Source organism: Ipomoea nil, unplaced genomic scaffold (assembly GCF_001879475.1).
Source record: "Ipomoea nil cultivar Tokyo-kokei standard unplaced genomic scaffold, Asagao_1.1 scaffold2516, whole genome shotgun sequence".
Taxonomy (NCBI): Eukaryota; Viridiplantae; Streptophyta; class Magnoliopsida; order Solanales; family Convolvulaceae; genus Ipomoea; species Ipomoea nil.
In genome coordinates this window covers 225,293-249,265 of record NW_017618944.1, presented here as the reverse complement: position 1 = coordinate 249,265, position 23,973 = coordinate 225,293, and the positions used below count along the sequence as shown (strand labels likewise).

Genomic DNA, 23,973 nt, shown 5'->3' with positions numbered 1-23,973 from the left:
GTCCAGAGTATGCTGAACTGGAAGTATGCCAAGTTCAGGAGTGTGCCGAACTGGAAGTAAGCCGAGTTCGGAAATGTGCCGAACTGGAAGTATGCCAAGTTCAGGAGTATGCCGAACTGGAGGTAAGTCGAATTCGGAAATGTGCCGAACTGGAAGTATGCCGAGTTTGGGAGTGTGTCGAACTGGAAGTATGCTGAGTTCGGGAGTATGCCGAACTGGAAGTAGTTCCTTGCTGAAGGGCCTCTGGAGTTAGTAGCTTGTTCCTCAATGAAGGGCTAATATGCAACTTGATCTTCAAAGAAGGACTTCCGGTATGCAGATTTCTAGCGCTCCCATTCTTGAAAATGAAACCACTATTTATAGTGGTTAGGGTGCGGGAAAATCTCCAACTAACTCTTAATTCCTAATTTAATTTAATTATTTTAATTAAATTAAGGAACGTATCGGTACACCATTGTGTCCAGGTTCATCATTTCATCAAATATCAAATTATCCAAATTCTTCAAAATTATATAATTTACATATAATTTTAGTGGACCAAAACCAAGTCAAACCCGTTAATTAAACAACCCAGTTCATCCAAGCAGCCTTGTCCAAATCAATTAAACATTCCACCATTTTGCGCCGAACAATTCAACATTCAATCACATTTAATTAAGTAACTAGACTAATTAATTATTCAATGGGTCATTCAATTAACCCAATTAAATAAATATTGGTCCAATTAGTCCAATTAATGTAATTAATTTAATAATTAAATATTCATCACGGCCAAATAGCATTATTTAAATTTTCAATGCTTACAGCCATACTAATCACCCATTGAAGGAGATTATTCCCTATCTGTATAATTAGTGTATTTCGGTAGGATCCGAACCCACTCCTTGATAGCAGTCGACGCGATCTTCGCCGACTTAAACCGAGTCCAGTGTCAGGCGACTGGAGTTAAGAACAGTAACAATCATTTCGCCCCAACCTTGCCATGACCTTGCCATGTTGATAATTTCGCTATAGTCAAGAGACCATTTTGATAGTTAACTCTATTCTAAAACACAAATAAAATTATCTCTCTCTCAAATAAAGAAACACAAATAATTGACTTTAATTTTGACTTCCCACTCTTTACCCACCTAATAAAAAATTATCTCCCTCTCAAATAAAAACGCTTTTAAGTTTCCCTCTCAAACAAAAGCTAAACACACGGTTCTTCTCATCGTTTCCGCCACTAGGGTTTTATTTCAGACAAAAGCTTTTAAGTTTCCCTCTCCTCGCTCCAGGGATGACCCCCCACCCCTACCATTCTTGTTCTTCTACTCTTTCAGATCTATAGTTTTCTTTTTGCAACCCTTTTTCTTTCTACAGATGTTCTCACCGGCGACGACCATTTGTGAGGCGAGAGCAGCGGCGGTGAGTTTTTGCTTCGGGTTTGACACAAGCGGCGAGGGCTTCAATAGTAGGTCAGTCATTCTTTTTTCGTAGATATTAGGGGGTTTTTTTTTCCCAGAGTTGAACATAATTGATGGGAGACAGCCTCACGCCGTCTCTGCCTCTCTCAGCTTCCCAATCGCTCAGCCCCTGTCGCTCTGTGACTGCCGCCTCTAGTAGTCCATTCTCAGGTAATTCCTCCCTTCTCAAGCAGATCATAATTTTCCCAATCCTTTCAACTTGTGATAAACTTAGTATAGTACTTTATGGTAATGTTGATGATGATTCTGCATTCTTGTACTGTTTGTGTCGCAGTATATGTGGGAGTAGTAAAAAATAATAATAATAATTTCTAAGGATAGTATTGTAGTTAGGTTAGAGCTCTTTAAGAAATCAAAACTAATAAATTAGGTGAATCAAAATTTTGTATCCTTAATCTTTCAAATAGCTGCTGAATGTTGACTATGATTCTAACCAGATAACAATATGCAAATTCATTAGAGTTGCACAAAGAAAATATCTGCTACATTATGACAAACATGTTGGTCAGCTGATGTAGTTTAAATAGTCAGAATATTCTTTTGGTGTTGTATGCTAAGGATGTTGTCTTCCCTTGTGATAAGTATAATCTCATCTGCATTCTGCTCTCATGGTTTTACTTATATAGCTCTTGTATAGTTGTATGAGCACTTTAAAACTCACGGTGACTAAAAATAATACACTTGGAGGTAGTAAATGTAACCAATCAACTTACTCTTCAATCTTTGTGTTGAAGGTTCCACTTTCTTGATTTTCAATTGGAGTCATATGTTGGAGAGCATAGGATTACAAGTGGACATATAGTTTTGTTCCTAATTAGTCAGTTTAAGGTAAAATATAATTGGCACATGTCAAGACAAATTTGCAATTTTCTTTGCAATCACATCCATGAAGTACTGCTACACACAAATTTGCAATTTTCTTTGCAATGTTCCTAGTACATCTTTTCATATTATTTACTTTGTGCTTTTGAATGGCGAATATGAATTCTTGATACTACTTACAGTTTCTCTTTATTTGCTTTGCTTTTGGTATGGGGAAAGGTGTCAACTTAATGCTTAACAAGAAATATTTATTTGTAAATTGAAAATTTTATTGGGTTGATAGTTTAAATTAGAAATGGTTTCATAGCTAGCATAATGGTGAAGCTTCAATTGTGTCTAATTGGTTCAGGTCGATCTATATAATTGGAGGGGATGGAACTCAAAAAGGAGCAGCTGCTATCTATGAGGTATTTTTAACTGGTCGGAGGATTACCCAATACCTCTATCTATGAATTTAAAGTGCTTACCTAATGGCTAATGCCTCTATCTATGGATTTAAAATGCTTACATATCAACACTTACAAGTATTTGTATTTCTTTGAACTTCAAGTTTTGAACTTTTGACTCACATTTATATGATTACTTTTTACAAATCTTTAGTGAGCTTCTAGTGAACTTCATGTGGTGGACTATATGCATGGGTGCCTCTGTTTCCCATTGTTAATCACTATACAACATCTTTTTACCTACTCCAAGTATCTTTTTAGTTTATCTTACAATGCTAGGATCAATGCAGTAATAATTGTGAAAAGATGTAAGATAAACTATGAATTCTTGATACTGCTCTGCATGTTTGTTGCAACAAAACTGAGTAGGAATTCATAATTACTTGAAAAACAAGAATGAATTCATAATCTATAAGTAACTTGGAGCAGAGTATGGGGGAATCTTAAACTTTCTTTAATTTGTACAGTGTATGCTATTTTAGATTTGTTTGTGCAGTGTATGCTACTCATATGGTACCATTTTTATGTACAAGTAGTTATAAATTGGCCAAAGGGGAATCTTAAGCTTTCTTTGTACAATGTATGCTATTTTAGATTTGTTTGTGCAGTGTATGCTACTCATATAGTACCATTTTTATGTACAGGTAGTTATAAATTAGCCAAAGAGGAATCTTAAGCTTTCTTTGTACACTCCAGTTAGGTAATTTGTTATTTACATTTTCTTTATGCATTGGAAACATATGATATGATCTGTATGAGACAATTTTTTATTTCTTTCCCCTTTGAAAACAGTGAGACAATGTTGCAACGTAATTCAAAGCAAAAGAGTAAAAGACTGATGTCCCAACCTCTCGTAGTAGATGACCTCGAATTGAATGATGACGCGGTTTTCTTTGCAAGAGGAATAGATCAAAGTTTCTAACTTTTTTTTTTTTTTGTGATGCTACTTGTGCGTATAAATGTAGGATGTATTTTGATTTATAAAGTAGTATTTTAGAATTGGAAACTAGTTTTTTTGAGGTGGATATTAGAATGAAAACATTGTCTAATTAAATTTGCTATTGAAATGTATAAATCTTTGTAGTGATATTGTATTGTTATGCAATTATTACTTGTTTTAAAATTGCCAAACCAATGTATAATTTGTATGAAAGAACATTTTAAAAAAATAAAAAAAAATTTACTTATTATTTCCGACCATAAATGGTCGGAAATCAAATAAGACTTCACTGGATGTCTGGATTTCCGACCATATGTTCCGACCACCATGTGGTCGGAAATGCTAGACCAGCTAACTTGTTGGTGGACGTTTGCTTCCGACTACTTGGGTGAGTGGTCGCTATTTCCGACCACCAGCACGGTGGTCGGAGTTAGCGACGGAGGGTTTTCCGACTACCCAATTTGATTGGAAAAGTGGTCGGAAGATGTGTTTCCGACCACTTTTTGGTGGTCGGAAATACCGTGTTTTCCAGCAGTGAAATTATGTACATATTTATAGAGTAATGCTAGGTATCTCTCATAAAATTTCATTTCCAATTTTCCATCCTAATGTGGCAGCATATAATTAGATTATTTAATATTTAATTAAAAGTGTGTGGAGTCAATCAATTCATGACACACAATGAATATAAGTCATATTATGAAAAAAAATATTTGGGGAAATTTAGGATGGGTAAATAGCATTTTCTTTATAATTAACGTATTATATACCTGCATTTAACATAATATATACCTTCAATTAATAAATTATATGTACCTATTACAAATAAAATATTATGTACATTCAATTTATTACTTTATTTACATGTACATAATATGTTAACTAAAAGTATATAATATTTTAATTGCAGTTACATAATCTAAATGTCATTTTTGAATCAGGGTTCACAATGTAAAGTGGACCATGGTCCATAGTATAATTTGCCATTAATTTATAGAGATTACACTCTCTATACTTCTTATTAAAACCCAACACTTCATTTGTTTTTCCCTTTTGAGTGATTAGTGAAATCCGGAGTCACAATTTAAGGATATGCACGGAATAAATTAGAAAATAAATCAGTTTACATTGTTCATAACTAGTCGGTTCAAGTCAAGAATATCAATAGACCATGTTAAACTAAAGGGAGTTCAACACACCAAGACGTTAGTAATGACGTCAAGATGAAGTCATCTACATTAGAGGTTGGTAGCTAAGTTTGCCAAGTAGCTTTACCGACAACAAAGAGACTAGAAAATGACATAGAAGCTAAAATCCCAAACAACATAGGTTTATATACAACATGAGTTTGTAGACAACAAAACTTTCAAGCAACACAAGTCTATAAAGTGACGTAGATGTTTGTGTCAACGCAACACAACTTGCAACAACAATAGTATTGAGACCACAAATTCTACAACAATAAAATTTGTAACATCATAATGTTTCAAGGCAAAAATAAGACTTTCAATAAGTAGCAGAGCTTATAATAGAGAATGACTATAAGCAACATGACATCTCGATCAACCAATATTATTATATGTTAGATCCTTACTGCCTCTAATTTGGAGCATAGGCATATTATCCAAGGTGGATGCTTGCCCTTTCAAGAAAGAGTATTGAAAGTTGTTGAAAGTTAGATTTTAAAAACAAGTGGCAAGAAGCTATTGGATGCTATTCAAATCCAGGCATATTATTTTACTGTCAAGTGTGAGATTCCAATTTTTTTTTGCTCCAACGAGCAAATTCGAGATGCAACTAACGATAGATGGAATGCTCAAAAGAAGAGACAAAAAAGATATCACAAACAAATATGATCTATAGATTCAAAGTATTCAAAAGTGACATAGGCGATCATCAGGTTGTTCAAGAGACTTCAAATTAAACTTATAAAATATATAGTGAAAAATCATATTTCTGTTATGCAACCTTTGTTTTCAACAAAAGTATTTTTAATACTATATATCTAGTTAAGTGTTCAGCATAACTTTTGGAGAAGTGTTGAAAGTTTAACTTAGTCTAAATTTCTTTAAGTTCTTTCGATTTTTGCATATAACTAGCTTAAAAAAGTCTATTCACCCCTACACTTTTTTTCTTGAATTGTGTTCAAACCGAGACCATTAGAATCCAAATTTGTACAAGTCTCCCAAGATTAAATTAGTAGCATAACAGTGCAAAATTTTGGATCTCTCTACTAGTCCTCACTTAACCTATCTATACATGTTTAGTGGTTGTTGCCCTTTTCCCTCGACGACCAAAAGGAAAGAAGAATCAAATAGTGCCTATGCTTCTTCTTGCCAATACTTTTTAAGTTGTGCTTCTACCCCATGCTACGTTACCAGAGCATGGTTTGGCTATGTGTACCCGGTTTCTTCCCAACAGTTATGTCATGGACTCGGATCCACCTGATAATGTGGATCCGGGTTCAAAATACACAATTTACATACTGAATATTCACTATTTACATATTGAATGGTCACAATTTGAATTGTGAACATGTAGTATGTAAATTGTAAACATTTAGTATATAAAATTGTAAATATTCAGTATGTAAATTATGAATATTCAGTATATAAATTGTGTTTTTTAGATTCGGGTCCACTTGGGGCAAGGTGGACCCTGGTCCACATAATAATTTGTCGTTTCCTCCTCTTTTGCAAATTATGCTGTGCAACCGAATGCACCTTGCAAGGTGCATACGGTTGCAAAACGGCGCCGTTTTGGTTAAAAAAACGTGCGTCCCACTTAAAGATGAAATCAGGTTCGATTCCCGGCAATAGCATTTTTATATATCCAGAAATTCATAACTATATATCCACAAATTTATAACTATATATCCACAGTGAATGAATGAAGTAAAAATCCACAATGAATGAATGAATGAAGTAAAAATCCACAATGAATGAATGAATGAAGTAAAAATTCACAATGAATGAACTAAATATCCACAATGAATGAACTAAATATCCACAATGAATGAACTAAATATCCATAAATTCATAACTATATATCCATAAATTCATAACTATATATCCACAGTGAATGAATGAAGTAAATATCTACCATGAATGAACTAAATATCCACAATGAATGAACTAAATATCCATAAATTCATAACTATATATCCAGAAATTCATAACTATATATCCATAAATTCATAACTATATATCCACAGTGAATGAATGAAGTAAATATCTACCATGAATGAACTAAATATCCACAATGAATGAACTAAATATCCATAAATTCATAACTATATATCCACAAATTTATAACTATATATCCAGAAATTCATAACTATATATCCACAATAATGCTATTGCCGAGAATCGAACCTAAATTTTTTTTTTTAAAGTGAGGCGCGCGTTTTTAGTCAAAACGACGTCGTTTTGCGTCGTATACACCATGCGCATGGTACATTCGGTTGCACGGCATAACTATTGCTCGTCTTCGGCTTGGGCTTCATTTTGGGTTGGACAGAAACATTCTCCATCTTGGGTCCAATATTTGGCCTTTAGGATATGGATCATCCCATAATCCCAACACTAAGTATACAACTTAACAAAAATCTAAGAGTTAATACCCAAAATGGTCCTTCGACTATGTCATAATTACCAATTTGGTCCTCAACTACCATTCTTACCCAATTAAGTCTTCAACTATGTAACTTTTACTCAATTAAGTCCTCAACTATACAATTCTTACCCAATTTAGTCCTCAACTATACAATTCTTACCCAACTAGTCCTCAAATTCTTACCCAATTTGGTCCTCGACTATCATTCTTACCCAATTTAGTCATCAAATATACAATTCATGGGCTATCCGATGCATAACCACTACTTCGATACTGACAGGTTTAGAACCCAACCGGAGCTTATTGCTACATGGTTTGGCGCTGCTAAATGAGGAGGAAGGAGAAAACTTGTAAAATTACAACTTTATTTTCACTTTTGGCAGTCAACAAACAGTCAAATTGACAAATGACTAAATTGGGTAAAAAATTGTATAGTTGAGGACTTAATTGGGTAAGAATGATAGTCGAGGACCAAATTGGTAATTACGACATAGTCGATGGACTATTTTGGGTATTAACTCAAAATCTAACATAACCTGACTTTTATTGAGTTGGTGTACAAAGTATTTAAAAAATGAAACCCATAAATTCATTATTTTAAAAGAGTTAACTCCATTTTTGTCCTAAATTTATAAGTGTCAGTTCACTTTTAGTCTTTTTTTTTTTTTTTTTAAATCAGAAAATCTACCTTTGGTCCTAGTATTATTATGACATTACCAATTTTGGTCCTCAATCAAAAAAAATCGTGAAATTTTGTTAAATAAAAGGGCATTTCGATCTTCAATTATGAATTTTTTCAAAAAAAAAAAAACATAAAAAATATAACATGTCAATGCACTTTGTATTTAAATGATCAAAATGTCTTTCTATTTAACGAAATTTCAACGATTTTGTTAATAAAAGACCAAAATTGATTATGTCACAATCATATTAGGATCAAAAGAGGAGGTTCTGATAAAAAAAAGGACTAAAACTGAACTGCAACTTATAAATCTAGGACAAAAAAGGAATTCATCGTAATATATATCTACGTCTACCACGTAACTAAAAATTTTAAATTAAAAGCTAAAAGATTTATACAATATAGTGTACCACTAACTAATACATAAATAAAAAAGAGTTGAATTATTTTTAGTATTAATTAAAATAATTGGATATTATTTTCGCAAGACACAAAGATTTGGTATTAATTCGTCAAAATATAAATGTTTGAATATAATTATCACAAGATATAAAAATTTGATTTTTTATTTTTTACCAATAAATCAATATGCAATTATATATGAGAAAATTCCACTTTTAGTTATCAATTATTGTGGTATCACCACATTTAGCCATACTCTATTAGATCATTGACTTTATTTGCTTGCTATAATTAGGTTTTCTTTAAAATTTTGGGTCAAAGTACCTAAAAGATCCCTATACTATAGTGTATTATTTAGTTTAGTCACTGTACTTTTATTTTGTTCAATTTAGTCATTGTACTTTATAAAATGGTGCAATTAAGGACAATGGTTAACAGTGCTAATATGACAGTTAACTTAGTCTACATGGTGTTGACATCATCACTGTCACATCATTATATTTATATTCCAACTAATATATTACTTTATAAATATTTAAATTAATTATTTTTACCACCAATATATTACATTAATATATCTAAAATAAATAATTACTTTCATGCTTCCAATGAGTTTTGAACACTTGATGTCATTATGCTTGTAATTATTTATTTTTGACATATTAATGTAATATATTGGTGGAAAAATAATTAATTTTAAATATTTATAAAATAATATATGAGTTGGAATATAAATATCATGATGTGATAGTGATGATCTCAGCGCCACATAAGCTAAGTTAACGGTAATATTAACACTGTTAACTATTGTCCTTTGCACCATTTTATAAAGTATAAGGACTAAAAATTGAACAAAATAAAAGTATAATGACTAAATTAAACAAAACACTATAGTACAAGGAATTCATGCATAGATACTTTGACATAAATTTTGTTATTCAACCATTTAATAAAACATGTTCAACATGTAATAATATCATTCAATTAAAATAGTTTACAAGAGAGTAAGAGAAATTACATGTTGGAGCCAGAAGTTTGAATGTTGAAAAATTACATGTTAGCTCTCTTTATTACACGATAAAATGATAAAATTTTAAAGATATGACTAATTGTGGGAAACAAATAAATGTTAAGAATATAATGAGATAATTTTTTTAAAAAAGGACAAAATGTATTAATGCCATCTAAAAATGGAGTTTGCTCAATTATATATTTATATGCATTTAACAAAAATTTAATGGAAAAATCTCCTATGAGGATCCGTGAAATGAGTCAGATTTTTCATAAGTATTGCATTTTTCGTCATAAATATTATAATTTTCTACATAAGTAACTTCTCAACTCATAATATTACATTTTGATTTAAAAGTATTACGGAGTACATTTTTTCCTCATAAGTATTACATTTTCTCACATAAGTAACAATCAATCAATTTATTCTTAATTAGTACTCCCTCCGTCTCATTTTATGTGTCTAGTTCGATTAACGAGACTTGACTGCAGTTATTTCAAATTCAATTTTTTATATTAATAAGTTTAGTATTAATATACAAAATGTATATATTTAGAAACTACACTAAAAGTACTACTCCGTATTAAATACAAAAAAATTAAGTTTAAACATAAGTAAAAAAAAATACTAAACAAAATAAACAAAAAAAAAATTGATTTAACCAATGAATACTAAGTAAGACAGATAAAATGTGATAGAAAAAGTATTATATTTTTCTATAAATAATTGTTGAACCTTAATATTACATTTTAATTCAAAAAAATTATACTTTTTCTTTATTTCACCAAAAAAAAATACTTTTTTTTATTAATAACAAAAAATATATTCTTAATTAGTGTTACATTTTACAGCATAAATATCAAATAATGTACATTCGTTTCACGGGTCCCAAATTTAAGTATTGTTACTTATGGATATTTTATAATATGCAAATAAATCCACATGCTTCAATAAATGCGCGCATGAGTAAAGCTGAGAAGGTCACGTCTATAGGGCACATGGCTTTGTCTTTAATCATCTGTTACAACAGCAAATATAGTAAATGAAATGAATAGGTCCATGTCAAAATTGATAAACAATTTATGGGTCCCACTCCCATGTGGATATAATAAACCCAATTCCAATTCTTCCTCCTTTTCTCTCAAAAAGTTGAATCTTCAACCCCAAAGGTTCTCAAAAAGCATTTGAGAGAATACCAAATATTGATACAATACCGATGTGCACAAAAAATCTGTCTACTGTAAACATAGTCCCTATATTGCTACTATCGAGATTTTTGAATCTCATTCTCTTATTCTAAATACTGCTTATTGAACCATTAAAATAAACTCGTGCTGGCAATTCCAATTCCTCTCTCATTTATTAGGACTGCGAAGTGCTAATATTAGGATTCTATTTCTTAATTATTTTTATTCAGACTCTATACACTTTTGAGGTTTATATGACTCCATACAAGAAATACATTGCTTTCCATTATTGTACTTTTCTTTTTAATCTTTTGAAGTGGATGTAAAAAGGGTTACTCTCTAGAACTACTAATTAATTAACAAAGAGTAGAAAATTAAATGAAAGTAAGTATAGAACTATAATATAACTTATAACCTTTCTTATCAACTTTAATGTCTATGCAGTAGCCAGTAGTATACTATATCAAAAATTGTTTTAAATAAATAGGGTCAATAATTAATGTAGTCAAGAATCCTAATAACTGAATATGATAAATCAATTTTGTTTATTAGAATTTATAAATAAAATTTAATGGTCTTGTTTGGTAAAATAGTTAGCCTATCAGTCAATTTTGGCTTATTTAACCACTATTAGTTGTTTGACTTGGTTAAACAATAAATATGAGTGCTTGATTAATTAGCTTTTTGTAACAACTTTTTTGAAAACAAACTTTTTGTAACAATTTATTGCTTCAAAATACTAAATTTCAAAAAACTGCTCAAAGTAGCTTTTTTCGATCAATTTTTTGAGAAAATCATTTTCAATGTAATCAGCTATCCGCTAACAGGTAATTTACCAAACACTTTTCTACAATTAGCTAATGATATCAACTAGTCAAATTCATTAATCCCTAACAACTATTTACTAAATACCCCGAACATAGAAAACAAAATGTTGGCAATTACTATACTAGAATAAATGAGTACCTAATAATTAAAATTAGGGATGGAAATAAGCGGACCCAAGTCGGACTTCAAAAAAATTAGGCAAATTATTGGATGTATCATGACCTACACAGTACACAGTACTATATAAACTATAATAAAAAATACATTTTTAATATATTAAAAGTACCTTATTTGTGTACTAAATGTACATTATATAAAATAATGTACTTTTAGTATTCAAATAATGTACATTTTCTAATACAATGTACATTTTTAATATATTAAAAGTACATTATTTGTGTACTGAATATACAATTTTTGATAGTATGATCCACACAGCTGTGTAGACCATGGTCTTCACAATAATGATTGAAAAAATTAGGCCTGGGCCTATTATGAAAATCTAAAGCATGAGCCTCGGCCTAAGCCTGTATGTAGGCTTTTTGTTAAGCTCAAGCTTGATTGTTCAATTTGCCTAACCTAGCTTCGCAAATTATATCTTGCACCGCGGTGCATGATTGATCATGCAACGTCGAATCAAAACGACGTCGTTTTGTTTAATAAAAAAGAAACAGAATCTTCGCAAAAAATAACTCTGTTCTTCAATTTCATTTTGTATACACTGCAATTTCAGTTCAACACAACTACAGTTTCATTTCGATATAACTACAGTTTCATTCAATATTTATACACTCAAATATGTGAAAATATTATTTAATTTTATTTTATATACACTATAGTTTGATTAAAACACAATTACATGATCATTTCAATATAATTACAGCTTCATTGTACAATATACACTCAAATATGTGAAATGTTATTCAGTTTCATTTTATATATACTGTAGTTTCATTTCACCACAACTACAGTATCATTTTGATATAACTGCAGTTTCATTTGATAATATAAAAATAATACGTGAGACAGTGTCGGTTTAGACACACTGTAGTGTCACTCCATTATATATTGCAGAAACAACGCCGTTTTAATGCGCGATGCATAATCGATTATGCACCGCGGTGCACGATATAACGACTGACCTAGCTTGGAGCCTTTCTAAAAGTCTATTTAACAGTCATTGTATCGCGCGTCCTGCCCAAAACGACGTCATTTTTTTATGTTAAGATTTTATGTGTATTATGTTAAGAGTTTATGTGTATTACGTTAAGAGTTTATGTGTATTATGTTAATAGTTTATGTGTATTATGTTAAGAGTTTATGTGTATTCGGTTAAGAGTTTATATGTATTATGTTAAGAGTTTATATATATTATGTTAAGAGTTTATGTATATTATGTTAAGAGTTTATGTGTATTATGTTAAGACCAGGTCCGGCCCTGGGCAAGTCTGCCCAGGGCCTTTGCACAGGGCCCCCAAAAATTGGGGGCCCCTTATTAAAAAAAAATACAGTATATAATATAGTCATCGCAGTTTCAGTTTTGATTATTCGAACCCTATTACTCTATTAGTTTATTACCCTAATTGACTAACCGTAGCTTGTAGCTCGATCAACCCTCAACAAGCAATTGCACAAGCCTAATTAATAGGCAATTTTAGCGTTTTCCGGCATCAAAGTGATCGAACAGCAGTACTGCACTACATGTTCAAGTTCCAAGATTTCATTATTCTTTCATTATGTGGTTTGATCAACAATTTAACATTAGAATTTTTGTATTTTTGTACTTGATATCAATATCAATTTTGGTTGATTTTAATATTTGACCAATATTATTTCTCAAAAAAAATAAAATTGGCGCAAACAACAACGGTAGATGCAGCTCTGCAGATGATTGATTCTTCAATTCTTTTAACAGGTAATTAAAATTACCTATTACTTCACAATTCTTGTTTATTGTTTTATTTACATGACTTAATAATTTTGATTTTAGAATAATTTAAAGATGAATTTTTTGATTAATTATTTATTCATAGAGTTTCTAAATAAATTTTTGTTTTTTTCCTTAAAATTTTATAATTATGTTTTCTAGAAAATATTCATCCGGATTTTAGAAACGTAAAAAGAAAAGTAAAAAAGAAAAGAAGAATTGAGCAACTAACTCAATCTAAAAAATGTGCTCTTGAAAAATTCATTACAAAAGAAATTCAAATAGATTAACAAAAAGATGATGCCAAGAAAAAAAATTGTTAGTTGCTAATCTGCATATAGAAAATCAAGATGATTGCGAGATTGAAAAAAAATTAAATGATAATGTGTACAACAATGATAGGACAATGAAAATAATAAGAATGTTAATTGATAGTTATTTAGAGGATGTTGATCACAATAATAAACCAAATGATTCGCTTTTATTTGACATATATAATCCAAAAAAATTGGGATGCCCTTGATTCAAAATTAATAGATAATTTTGTGAAAGATAGTCCTAAAAGAGATTTATCAATAAATAAAGGTCCTAAAGATAAATTCTCTAAAAGATTTCTGTCAGCATTTTACACAAGATATTTGTCAAATGGAGAGAAGTGTGATCGAGATTGGTTTGTATATTCAAAAGAACTTGACAAGGTGTTTTGTTTTTGTTGGAAGAAGTTGATATCAAAAGTTTGGTAAATGATTTTGCATATAAATGTGCACGACGCATGTCACTTTTTAAATAAAATGTTAAATGTATTTTTTATGCAATATTTATATTTTGAATTTTTTATATAACTTTGTGAACAACTATTATTTATATATAGAAATTACTTGAGAAAAGGACGCAAATTAAAATATTGCACAGGACCCCAATATTGATTGGAACGGCGCAGTTAAGAGTTTATGTCTATTCTGTTAAGAGTTTTTGTGTATTATGTATTATGTTAGAGGGAAAATGACACTTTTCCCCCCTGAGTTATATACCTATAGCATTTTTTCCCCCTAAATTATTGAAGTGGCTGTTTCCCCCCCTGAAATGTTAAATGGACATATTTACCCTTAAACTAAATATTTAATTTATTTTTTTTCCAACAAATTATGACCATAATTTGGTTCAAACTAAACAAACACTATAGCAACCAAACCGAAATATTCCAATTACAATTTAGAATCGGAATTCGATATTTACAGTTTATTAAAATTGTAAACCAGAACGGATGGTTCATGTTCCGAACTGAAAAAATAAAATACATTTATTGTTGAATTTAGACTATTTTAAAATAATAAAAAAAAATAAATTTTTAAAATAAAGACGGTTCAAAATCGTGAATCAGATCCGGAACCGCCGGTTCACGGTTCAAGATTCAATTTTTTTGATACATAATTTTAATAAATTGACATTTAAATATTGGGTTCTAGATCTGAATTATAACCGTAAACTATTAATGCGATTGCTTTAGTATCCGGTTCAATTCAAACCGAACTGTGGTCATCCCTACTACGTATACGCAATAATTTGTTGGAGTAATAAAATAAATAAAATGTTTACTTTAAGGGTATAAATGTCAATTTAATATATTAGGGGGAAAAGGCACCACTTTTAGAATAATTGAGGGGGCTAATGTGCTTACCTAAATAATTGAGGGGGAAAAAGTGCTATAAGTATATAACTCAGGGGTAAAAAGTGTCATTTTCCCTATGTTAGATTATGTGTATTCTACTATACAATTCTGTACATTCAAAACAGGGGAATTTTTTTAGAAGTTAACGACAAAAACGGGAAATGAAAATTCTAGCAAAAAAAAAAAAAAAAAAAAAAAAAAAAAGGCACAAGTGTCAAATAGGTCCATCTACTATTGCGAAGTGCTCAATTCCCACCACGAACTAAATTAAGTGTCAAATAAACCCATTTACCAGCTAAATTTGTTCAATTAGCTTTATTTACAGGTTACCAACATGTTACCTATTTATTAATTATTAATAAATAAAAATAAAATAATTTAAAAAATTAAAAAAAAAAAAAAAAGATAATAGCCACCGGCTGTCCGGCGAGGACAGCCGGTGGCTGCCCATTCACAGATAGCCGTCCAACTGAGGTCCAGATCTGGGAATCGAACTCCAATTAAAATATATTTGCAGAGGAACTGAATTAATCAAAAGGAGAAAACATGATAGGAAACAGTTGATTTGAATGAAAACCATCAAACAAGTGTGAAGTTGAATTAATGAGAAATATCTGCTGTAGTCACTTGAAATCTTGGAGAACATTAAAACGAAGAAGTTTGTTTTGATACATGGAGAGGGATTTGGAGCTTGGTGTTGGTACAAAACTGTTGCTTTACCAGTGGCTATTATCTTTTTTTTTTTTTAATTATTTTATTTATTTATTTATTTATTTATTTATTAATAATTAATAAATAGGTAACATGTAAAAAAGGTTAATTGAACAAATTTAACTGGTAAATGGGCCTATTTGACACTTAATTTAGTTCGTGGTGGGAATTGAGCACTTCGTAATAGTAGATGAGCCTATTTGACACTTGTGCCAAAGAAAAAATACAAAATGACGTCGTTTTGACCAGTGCGTCTTGTGCACAATATAATTTGCCCATATTTAATAGGTAGGCCTATTAAAAATGTTTCAAAGTAGGTCCTAAATAGACATTGAGCTTATTTAAATAAGCTTTGAGCTTACTTCATGTTAAAGCCTTTTAAAGCATACATATTCCTCCATAAGTACATAAGTATATTACCAAAAAGTTTTTAGAATATACCTAATAGAAAATTAATATATAACTGCATAAGTATATTACCAAAAGTTTATGTATATTATAAAATTACAATCAATCAATAATAAAAAAAAATGACAAAATCATAAGTTCATAATACAATATCCAACAACACAAAGTTAATAACTAGACGTCCATAATACAAAATTCAAAAATACAAGTTTAATAATAGTAAGAACCAACACTTATGATTATTATAACAAATTAGCATTTCATGATTATTATTATTATAGCAAAATAGCACTTATGAACCAACTAATCATTTAAAAGTTAAAACTCTATTCAAGTATATATTCATCTTATATACTATTATACTATACTGTTTAAAACTAAGTACTCCTTTGGAGGATGTAATAAGTAATTTGCATTTTCTCCAAGGCGGCCTAAAATATCAAGATTCCTAAATTATGTGAATATGAGATATTTAATTTCTTACAGGTCCATACCAATTTGAAAAAGATTGATAAACTAAGATCTATGTGTTTTTTGAGAAAAAGGAATCTCACTACCCTTCTCAATCAACAAGAAACTCAAATAGAAGTAAATAAGCATGTGTTATTTAAAATTTATTTCTAGAATTCCAAACAAACCCTAAATCTTATATGATAAACTAACATACAAAGTGAACTATTTATTATTATTCAAAAAGTGAATATTATTATTATTATTATTATTATTATTATTATTATTATTATTATTATTATTATTATTGTCGTTCACGGCGGCGGCGGCGGGTTATTGTGACGTCATGTTATAATTTTTTCCATTTAGTATTTATGTGGCAATTAACGTAACATTACATGGAAGAATATGCAAAAGGGATCACATTATATTTTCTTTTACCAGTTTAAAGATTTGATTTAAAATTTTAAAGTTTAGTGATCTAATTATATAATATTGTGTAATTTAAGTGTTTATTTGACCTTTTTAATTTTTAAATTGAGAAAAAATAAAATAAAAATCTTGAGAAAAGAAAATAAAGAATTAAATAAACGCATCCATTACATTTTTAGTTCAAAATGCTCTTTAAAATCAATGGAGTGAAGTTTAGTGAATTTTGACATTGTGGCAACATATTTAATATTTTGAATTAAAAATAAAATATTTTTTGAAGTTTAAAATTAAAAGTGAAACAATTTAAACAAAAAAAAAAATGAAAAGTAACAAATCATCCGATCACAATTTATTCTGTCGTTTTTCTCCGCTCATCAAAACACAATTTTCCTTCTTTTTTTTTTTTTTTTTAAACAATAATTTAAAAATATCTTATATGTATATTTTATTCTCTATACACTGCTGGAAATTATTGAATTTCCGACCACCTGAAAGTGATCTTAAATCAGGTCGTAAGCAAAAAGTGGTCGGAAATACCAACAAAGATTTTTCCGGATACCAAAAGTGGTCGGAACAAGGCTTTTGACTTGATTTAAGATCACTTTCAGGTGGTCGGAAATTCCATAATTTCCGGTAGTGATAATTATTAAATATTTATTTTGATATCAATAGTTTAATTCGTTAAATCTTGTTAAATGAATACTGATGGTTTTGTTGGAACCAGATTCACCATAAACTGGGCATAGTGATAGTATTATTAGCTCGGGGCGCTAAGAATCAGACCTTGGTATGCTAATAGAAAAGAGAAGACCCAGACCACTCAGCCAGAAGGATCTCTGCGTTCTAGAGGTGTGTCCTAAGAAGAGCATCTTCCCCCTTTTTACTGTCTTCGGACTCACCTGTACCGTCCACGTGTACGCCATACATGACATCCAGCCTCCACCAACAACGTGTCCTACGTCTCCCTGCCTCCCTACTTAATTGCCTCCATGCCGCCATCCACCAGCCAGGGCGCCAGGCTACACGACCGGGACACAACCGGGCACACCCGACGCGCCCAACTTGCCTCGACCGACGGCACTGCGTCCACGATCGAACCGGCAGGGATGGTGTTGCCCCGTGTGCCTTGAACGGCGGGCACCCTGCCACGCCGGAGGGACGCACAGGGGCGCGCCCGGCGCCCTTGGTCGACAATCCACGTGGTGGCGCCGGCTAGCCACCTCTCCACGGGTCACCTCCTATACCCATACCAAGTGGGCCAAGCCCAATCGTCTAATCAACAATAGTTATGCTGTGGAAATGTGTTCACCATGCGCATGGTGAACACAGGGGTAGATCCATAATTTCTATACTGTACATTCATAATTTTTTTTTTTTGAAAACGTAGATTCATAATTATGTTTTTCATTTGTTGTTAACGGGATAGATCCATAATTTCTAAGTTGTAGATTCATAATTTATATACTGTAGATTCATAACATCTATACTGTAGATTCATAATTTCTATACTGTGGATTCATAATTTCTGTACTGTAGATTCATAATTTCTATACTGTAGATTGATAATTTCTATACTGTAGATTGATAATTTCTATACTATAGATTCATAATTTCTGAACTGTAGATTAATGATAGCTGCAACAACAAATGAAAAATAAAATTATGAATCTACGTTTTTAAAAAAAAAATTATAAATTTATAATATAGAAATTATGAATTTACTCATGTATTCACTATACGCATGGTGAACACGTTTCCACGGCATAAGTTGCGCCTAATCACAATATCCCCATCAAATACATTATGATCAAATTATCTTTTCTTTTTTTTTTTTCTTTTTTCTTTTCAAAAGGGTGAAAATATTTCCCGAGTTTTGAAGTCATTGGGAAATGCGATTAGACTATGGCATGGTATTGGAATAAGCAATTAAGCAGTTCACATGTATACATTTAAAGCCAAGGCATGAAAATTTCCAAACATATTTGCGCCCACAGTTTGTGTACCTTAATTATTCACCAATATAAATATGCTTTAAATGATGTATAAATTGATCTTGTGCTCCTAATTTAAATTACTATTTATCGTAAGAGGATATTTTCTTGAAAAATCTTACCAACACTTTCCTCTCTAAAAGTATTTCTTAATATTTAATGTTTACGTGATACTAATATAAGGTTTTAATTTTTCATTTTCATATATTAATTACTTGTGTCAATATAATTACAACCCCACATAATAATTAATCACTAAAAATAAGAGTTAATATCATATAAGATCTTCCAAGTATAATGATTTTATCACGTTTAGTCTTAAACTTATAAATTGACTATATATGATCATTCGACTTTCAAATGAATAAATACCCAAAATGGTTCATCGACTATGCCATAATTCACAAATTAGTCCTCCACTATCAATTCTACCAATTAAGTCCTCAACTATTCAATTCTTACTCAATAATTCACAAATTAATCCTTTGTTGAAGACCTTATTGAGTAAAAATTGAATAGTTGATGACTATATTGAGTAAGAATTGAATAATTTAAGACCTTATTGAGTAAGGATTGAATAGTCGATGACTTAATTTGCTAAACTTGATAGTCGATGATCAATTTGTGAATTTCATTATAGTCGATGGACCATTTCAAGTATTAACTCCTTTCAAACTGTTACCATATGTTGTATAAGTATACTACCCATGAACCTTTAACTTTCAAAATTTAATCCGCCGTGGTCCTCCTAGAAGGACCATGGGTGGTCAAAATTTGATAGTTACGTTGAATGACAATGGATAGTTAATTTGGACAATAAAAGTTAAAAACTACAAATAATCAATTTGAATGTTTAGAATTAAACGTAACAAAATTAACTCTTAAAAAAATATAATTCAAGTAAAAATAACTAAAAAATTAATATAATAAAGAAATTAAAAATTGGAATCCCCAGGATCGACATTCTTGTTCCAAAATCCAGAAAGAAACAAAACACAGCTTTCTAGGATACACAAGCTGACTTTTTCCGGGTAGAAGGTCAAGATTCAAGATCCAGATAATTGTCGGGTAGATTCGATAAAACATAGGATTAATCGTATAGTACATGTTGATCCTGAGGACAAAAAAAAAGAGGATGGAAATGATAGTTTAATCCAAAAATTTTAAAATAATAATAACAATAAGTAAAGATCGAAATTGGCGACGAGCTGAGATTCTTCTAAAACAAATCACCATTTTCATTATCGTCGTCGAGAAGCCAACTCTCCAGCATAACCGACAACGGGACTTGTGGTTTGCTCTCATAGGACTGAGAGAACTGGTCGGACGAGGAATCGAAGCCGAAAAGGGATTCAAAGGCTTCGCTCAAACAAATCCCGTCGTCGTCTTTGCCGGGAGCATTATCGTCGCAATAAGACGATGAAGAGGTGTCGGTGACGGTGGTTGGGGTGGCGGCGGCGGCGGCGTTACTGTTACTGGTGGTGCTGATGCAGGGTGTTGAGGAGTAAGATTTCGCCGGAGTTTCCATCCAGCCTTTGAGCAGCCTGGCAATGTTGTCGGTGCTTGACGCATACGGCGGCGGCGCCGGTTGAGGGACGGCGGTGAAATCAAGTAGCGGGCGGTGGCGGTGGGATTTCTCGAGAGATAAAGCGTCGGTTAGGGCTTGTTTGGCTGTGTTTATATCCGCTTGAAGGGTCCTCTCCCACTGGCCTCTTGATGAGGACTGCGAAGAAGAAGATGATGATGATAACCTACTAGCGGAATCAATCATCAACCCCCCGCCGGATTCCATCAATCTCAGTTTTTTCTTCAAGTGAGTATTCCAATAGTTTTTTATGTCATTATCTGTTCTCTCCGGAAGATATGATGCTATGGCAGCCCATCTATAAAACAAACAAACAAAAAAATTATGTGATTCAGCAGATAAGGTCAAATCTCAGTATAAACAAGAGATCTGTTCACTTTAAACATAGTGTTACGATTGAATTATACTTGTCAGGTCAAATCTCAGTATATACCAGAGATCTGTTCACTTTGAACGTAATGTCACGACTGAATTATATTGTCTACTGAACCAGTAAGTCAGTAATATAATCTAACATACTTGTTGCCTAGAAGAGCTTGAAGCTGAATGATCATCTTCTCTTCTTGATGAGTGAAGCTGCCCCTCTTGATGCCTGGCCTGAGATAGTTAGTCCACCGAAGCCTGCAACTCTTACTGCATCTTCGCAAACCTGAAATTATATACTAGGTAAGTATATACTTGGGAATTAAAAAATTCCAAGAATTGAAGAGATTAAAACAAGACAATTACCAGTATTAGCGGGCACAGTTCTCCAGTTAGCGGGGCCGTGTTCTTGAACGAAGGAGACGAGCATGATATCTTCCTCAGGAGTCCATGGGCCTTTCTTAACACCCTGCTTATCACAGCAAGGAGGCCTGCCCATTCTTAATAAGCTTCTATGGAGGCCAGGGGAGTACTAGAAATGTGGTCTTCTCACTTTCTTGATTTCAATGGCTGCCTTTACTAATGGGGAAAAAGAGGGAGAGACAAGGGTCATATATAGAAATGAATGAGAGACGACGCTGACCTGATAAGCACCAGATTAAATGAGAGAGAGAGAGAGGGGAAAATAGTCAAAAGGTGACAGCAAGAGCAGTAACTCCGGCACGAGGCCGGGTGGAGCTAAAGTCAGCCCTTTGCCTCCTCAAAACCGCGTCGCATTCAATTCAACATAGACTCTTCCCCAAACTCCATCTCCTACTTAATTACCTGCACTAAACACTCTCTCTCTCTCTCTCTGCACCTACTAATTAAACCACACTTTAACTCCCTTAATGATATCTCCCAGTTCCAATAAAAGCACGTAAATGGCGCCTTTGCTTTCAATGGCTTCCAACTTCCTCTTCCCAAGACCCAGTCCTTGCATTGTGATATGTGATGATGATACTCCATAAGTCAAGAGATCTACTGGCACCTACCAAGGGTTAGTATAATATGGAGATTTATTTTCCTTCGACATTCACCATATTCAATTCTCTATATATTGCCACACTCCAATGAGCTTGGATCGGAGGCTTTAAATCTTGGGAGAATTCTGTAAACATGATAGATTCATGGAATCCATTCATTTGTATAGGTGAACCGTTGTTGATGGTTGAAAAATAAAGGAATGAACGGCATACTAGTTTTCTAAATATTGCAAGTTTGTAATAATTATAAAATAAGTTTTTTTTTTTTTGAAAGAATTATAAAATGAGTTAATAATTAAAATGGTCTCTTGACTATAACAAAATTATCAATTTGGTTCTCGACTATTTTTTTTTTACCAATTAAGTCCATCAACTTAAATTTTTTTTAATCAATTTGGTCCTCCTTTAATTTTGTCGTTAGACTTTCATTAACTTGGGATCAAATTGATAACTTTACTATAGTCAAGAGACCATTTCAGCAATTAACTTTAGGGGTGACAATTCGGTTCGGTTTTCCTGAACCCAACCATACCGAACCGAATCGAACAACCAAAAGATAATGGATTCTTGAGTACCAAATAGTTTGGTAAAAAACTAAATCGAACCGAATTATTCAGTAAAAAACCGAATGTCGTTTGAATTTTTTAAATATAATATTAATGTTAATATTAATAATAAAGTAAATCCAAGTCCCTTGCTGCCTGCTCTGCCGTTCAGCTCATATTCTCATTGATATTTCTTGTAAATGTTTTATAACAACATAGTAAACATCAATTGGTGTTGTTATATATTAGACTTTGGATTTATACGAAAGATACCAGTGAGAATATGAGCTGAACGGTAAAGGAGGCATGGACTTGGATTTACTTCTTTTTATTATTATTATTATTATTATTATTATTATTATTATTATTATTATTATTATTATTATTATAGTTTAAATAATATCAAACGGTATTTCCTTTCGATTTTTAACCGTATTGTTCGGTACAGTTCAGTTCGGGAAAAACCGAACCGAATTGCCAACACCTAAAGACTAAAGTTAATTACTGAAATGGTCCCTTGAGTCCTTGACTATAGCAAAATTACCAATTTCGTCTCAAGTTAACTGAAGTCTAACGGCAAAACTAACGGAGGACCAAATTGGATAAGATTTTTAAAGTTGAGGGACTACTTAATTGGTCAAAAAAAAATAGTTGATGACCAAATTGGTAATTTCGCTATAGTCAATGGACCATTTTGGTAATTAACTCTTATAAAATGCGTAGCTTAGTTCAGGTGCGGCCCGCACTAGTAGTTATGCAAATATGCACCAATAGTGTTAGAAAATGTACAACAAAAAATGCACAAATACATCAAAAATCACACCATTAGGTAAGCATCACAAAAAATGCACCATTAGGTATGCATAAAAACACCACATAATGTTCGGAAATGCACAATTATGTAAAGGGAGGTATGGTGCATTTTTTTTTATAATGTATTGTGCATTTCATTGTTGTGTATTTTTCTAACACTATTGATGCATTTTTTAAGCAGCCACACCGACTGCACGTTAAGATGATGCTGCATTTGAGCTAAGGTATATATATGCATATAAGTGTCTAAGGGTTATATTAAAAAATGTGGTTAATTAGTTAAATGCATCCCTAAGCGTGCATAATAGAGGTCTCTGTGTGCACAAAACATGTTAGTACCATGGTGAGAAAGGGGATTATCGATTGATGCAAGACTTATATCTCTCAAGTAAAAAGTACTCAAACTCATGAAAATTTAACCCTTAATAAAGATAGATGATGCGAGTAATTAAACAAATAACAATTGGAATGAATAACAACAATTGGAAATGCACAGGGGAATAAGAACTTAGATTAGGTCTAAGCAATGTTACCAAATTGGGAACAATTGAAAGAGTCATTCATTGACTTGATAGGAAATACCTTTTAACCGAGAAAGAAGCATTTTTCTAAGTCAATTCGCACTCTTAGAAACTTTCAAGGACATTCTCATAA

General features: G+C 31.7%; 1 protein-coding gene and 1 long non-coding RNA gene across 2 annotated transcripts; one reads left to right on the top strand and one right to left on the bottom strand.

Moving 5' to 3' along the window:
- The first annotated feature begins 1,124 nt into the window (after positions 1-1,124).
- Positions 1,125-3,841, top strand: LOC109153633. The gene is made up of 5 exons (XR_002049552.1): positions 1,125-1,457; positions 1,557-1,616; positions 2,638-2,695; positions 3,379-3,434; positions 3,527-3,841. It is a non-coding gene; the product is annotated as an uncharacterized LOC109153633 (long non-coding RNA).
- Positions 3,842-19,954: 16,113 nt separating this feature from the next.
- LOC109153615 (myb-related protein 306-like) lies at positions 19,955-21,601 on the bottom strand. The gene is made up of 3 exons (XM_019301469.1): positions 21,303-21,601; positions 21,093-21,222; positions 19,955-20,871 (listed from the first exon to the last, which is right to left on the bottom strand). Exons 1-3 carry the CDS (start codon positions 21,433-21,435, stop codon positions 20,208-20,210), a joined length of 927 nt encoding a protein of 308 aa, XP_019157014.1. The 5' UTR covers positions 21,436-21,601; the 3' UTR covers positions 19,955-20,207.
- Positions 21,602-23,973: the final 2,372 nt, after the last annotated feature.

Excerpts from the sequence above, each read along its gene's own strand:
- LOC109153615 (XM_019301469.1), bottom strand. The coding sequence starts at position 21,435 with ATGGGCAGGCCTCCTTGCTGTGATAAGCAGGGTGTTAAGAAAGGCCCA. Across the intron at positions 21,223-21,302 it reads AACTGTGCCCGCTAATACTG|GTTTGCGAAGATGCAGTAAG; the intron begins GTAATTGTCTTG and ends ATATAATTTCAG. Across the intron at positions 20,872-21,092 it reads CAAGCTCTTCTAGGCAACAA|ATGGGCTGCCATAGCATCAT; the intron begins GTATGTTAGATT and ends TTTGTTTTATAG.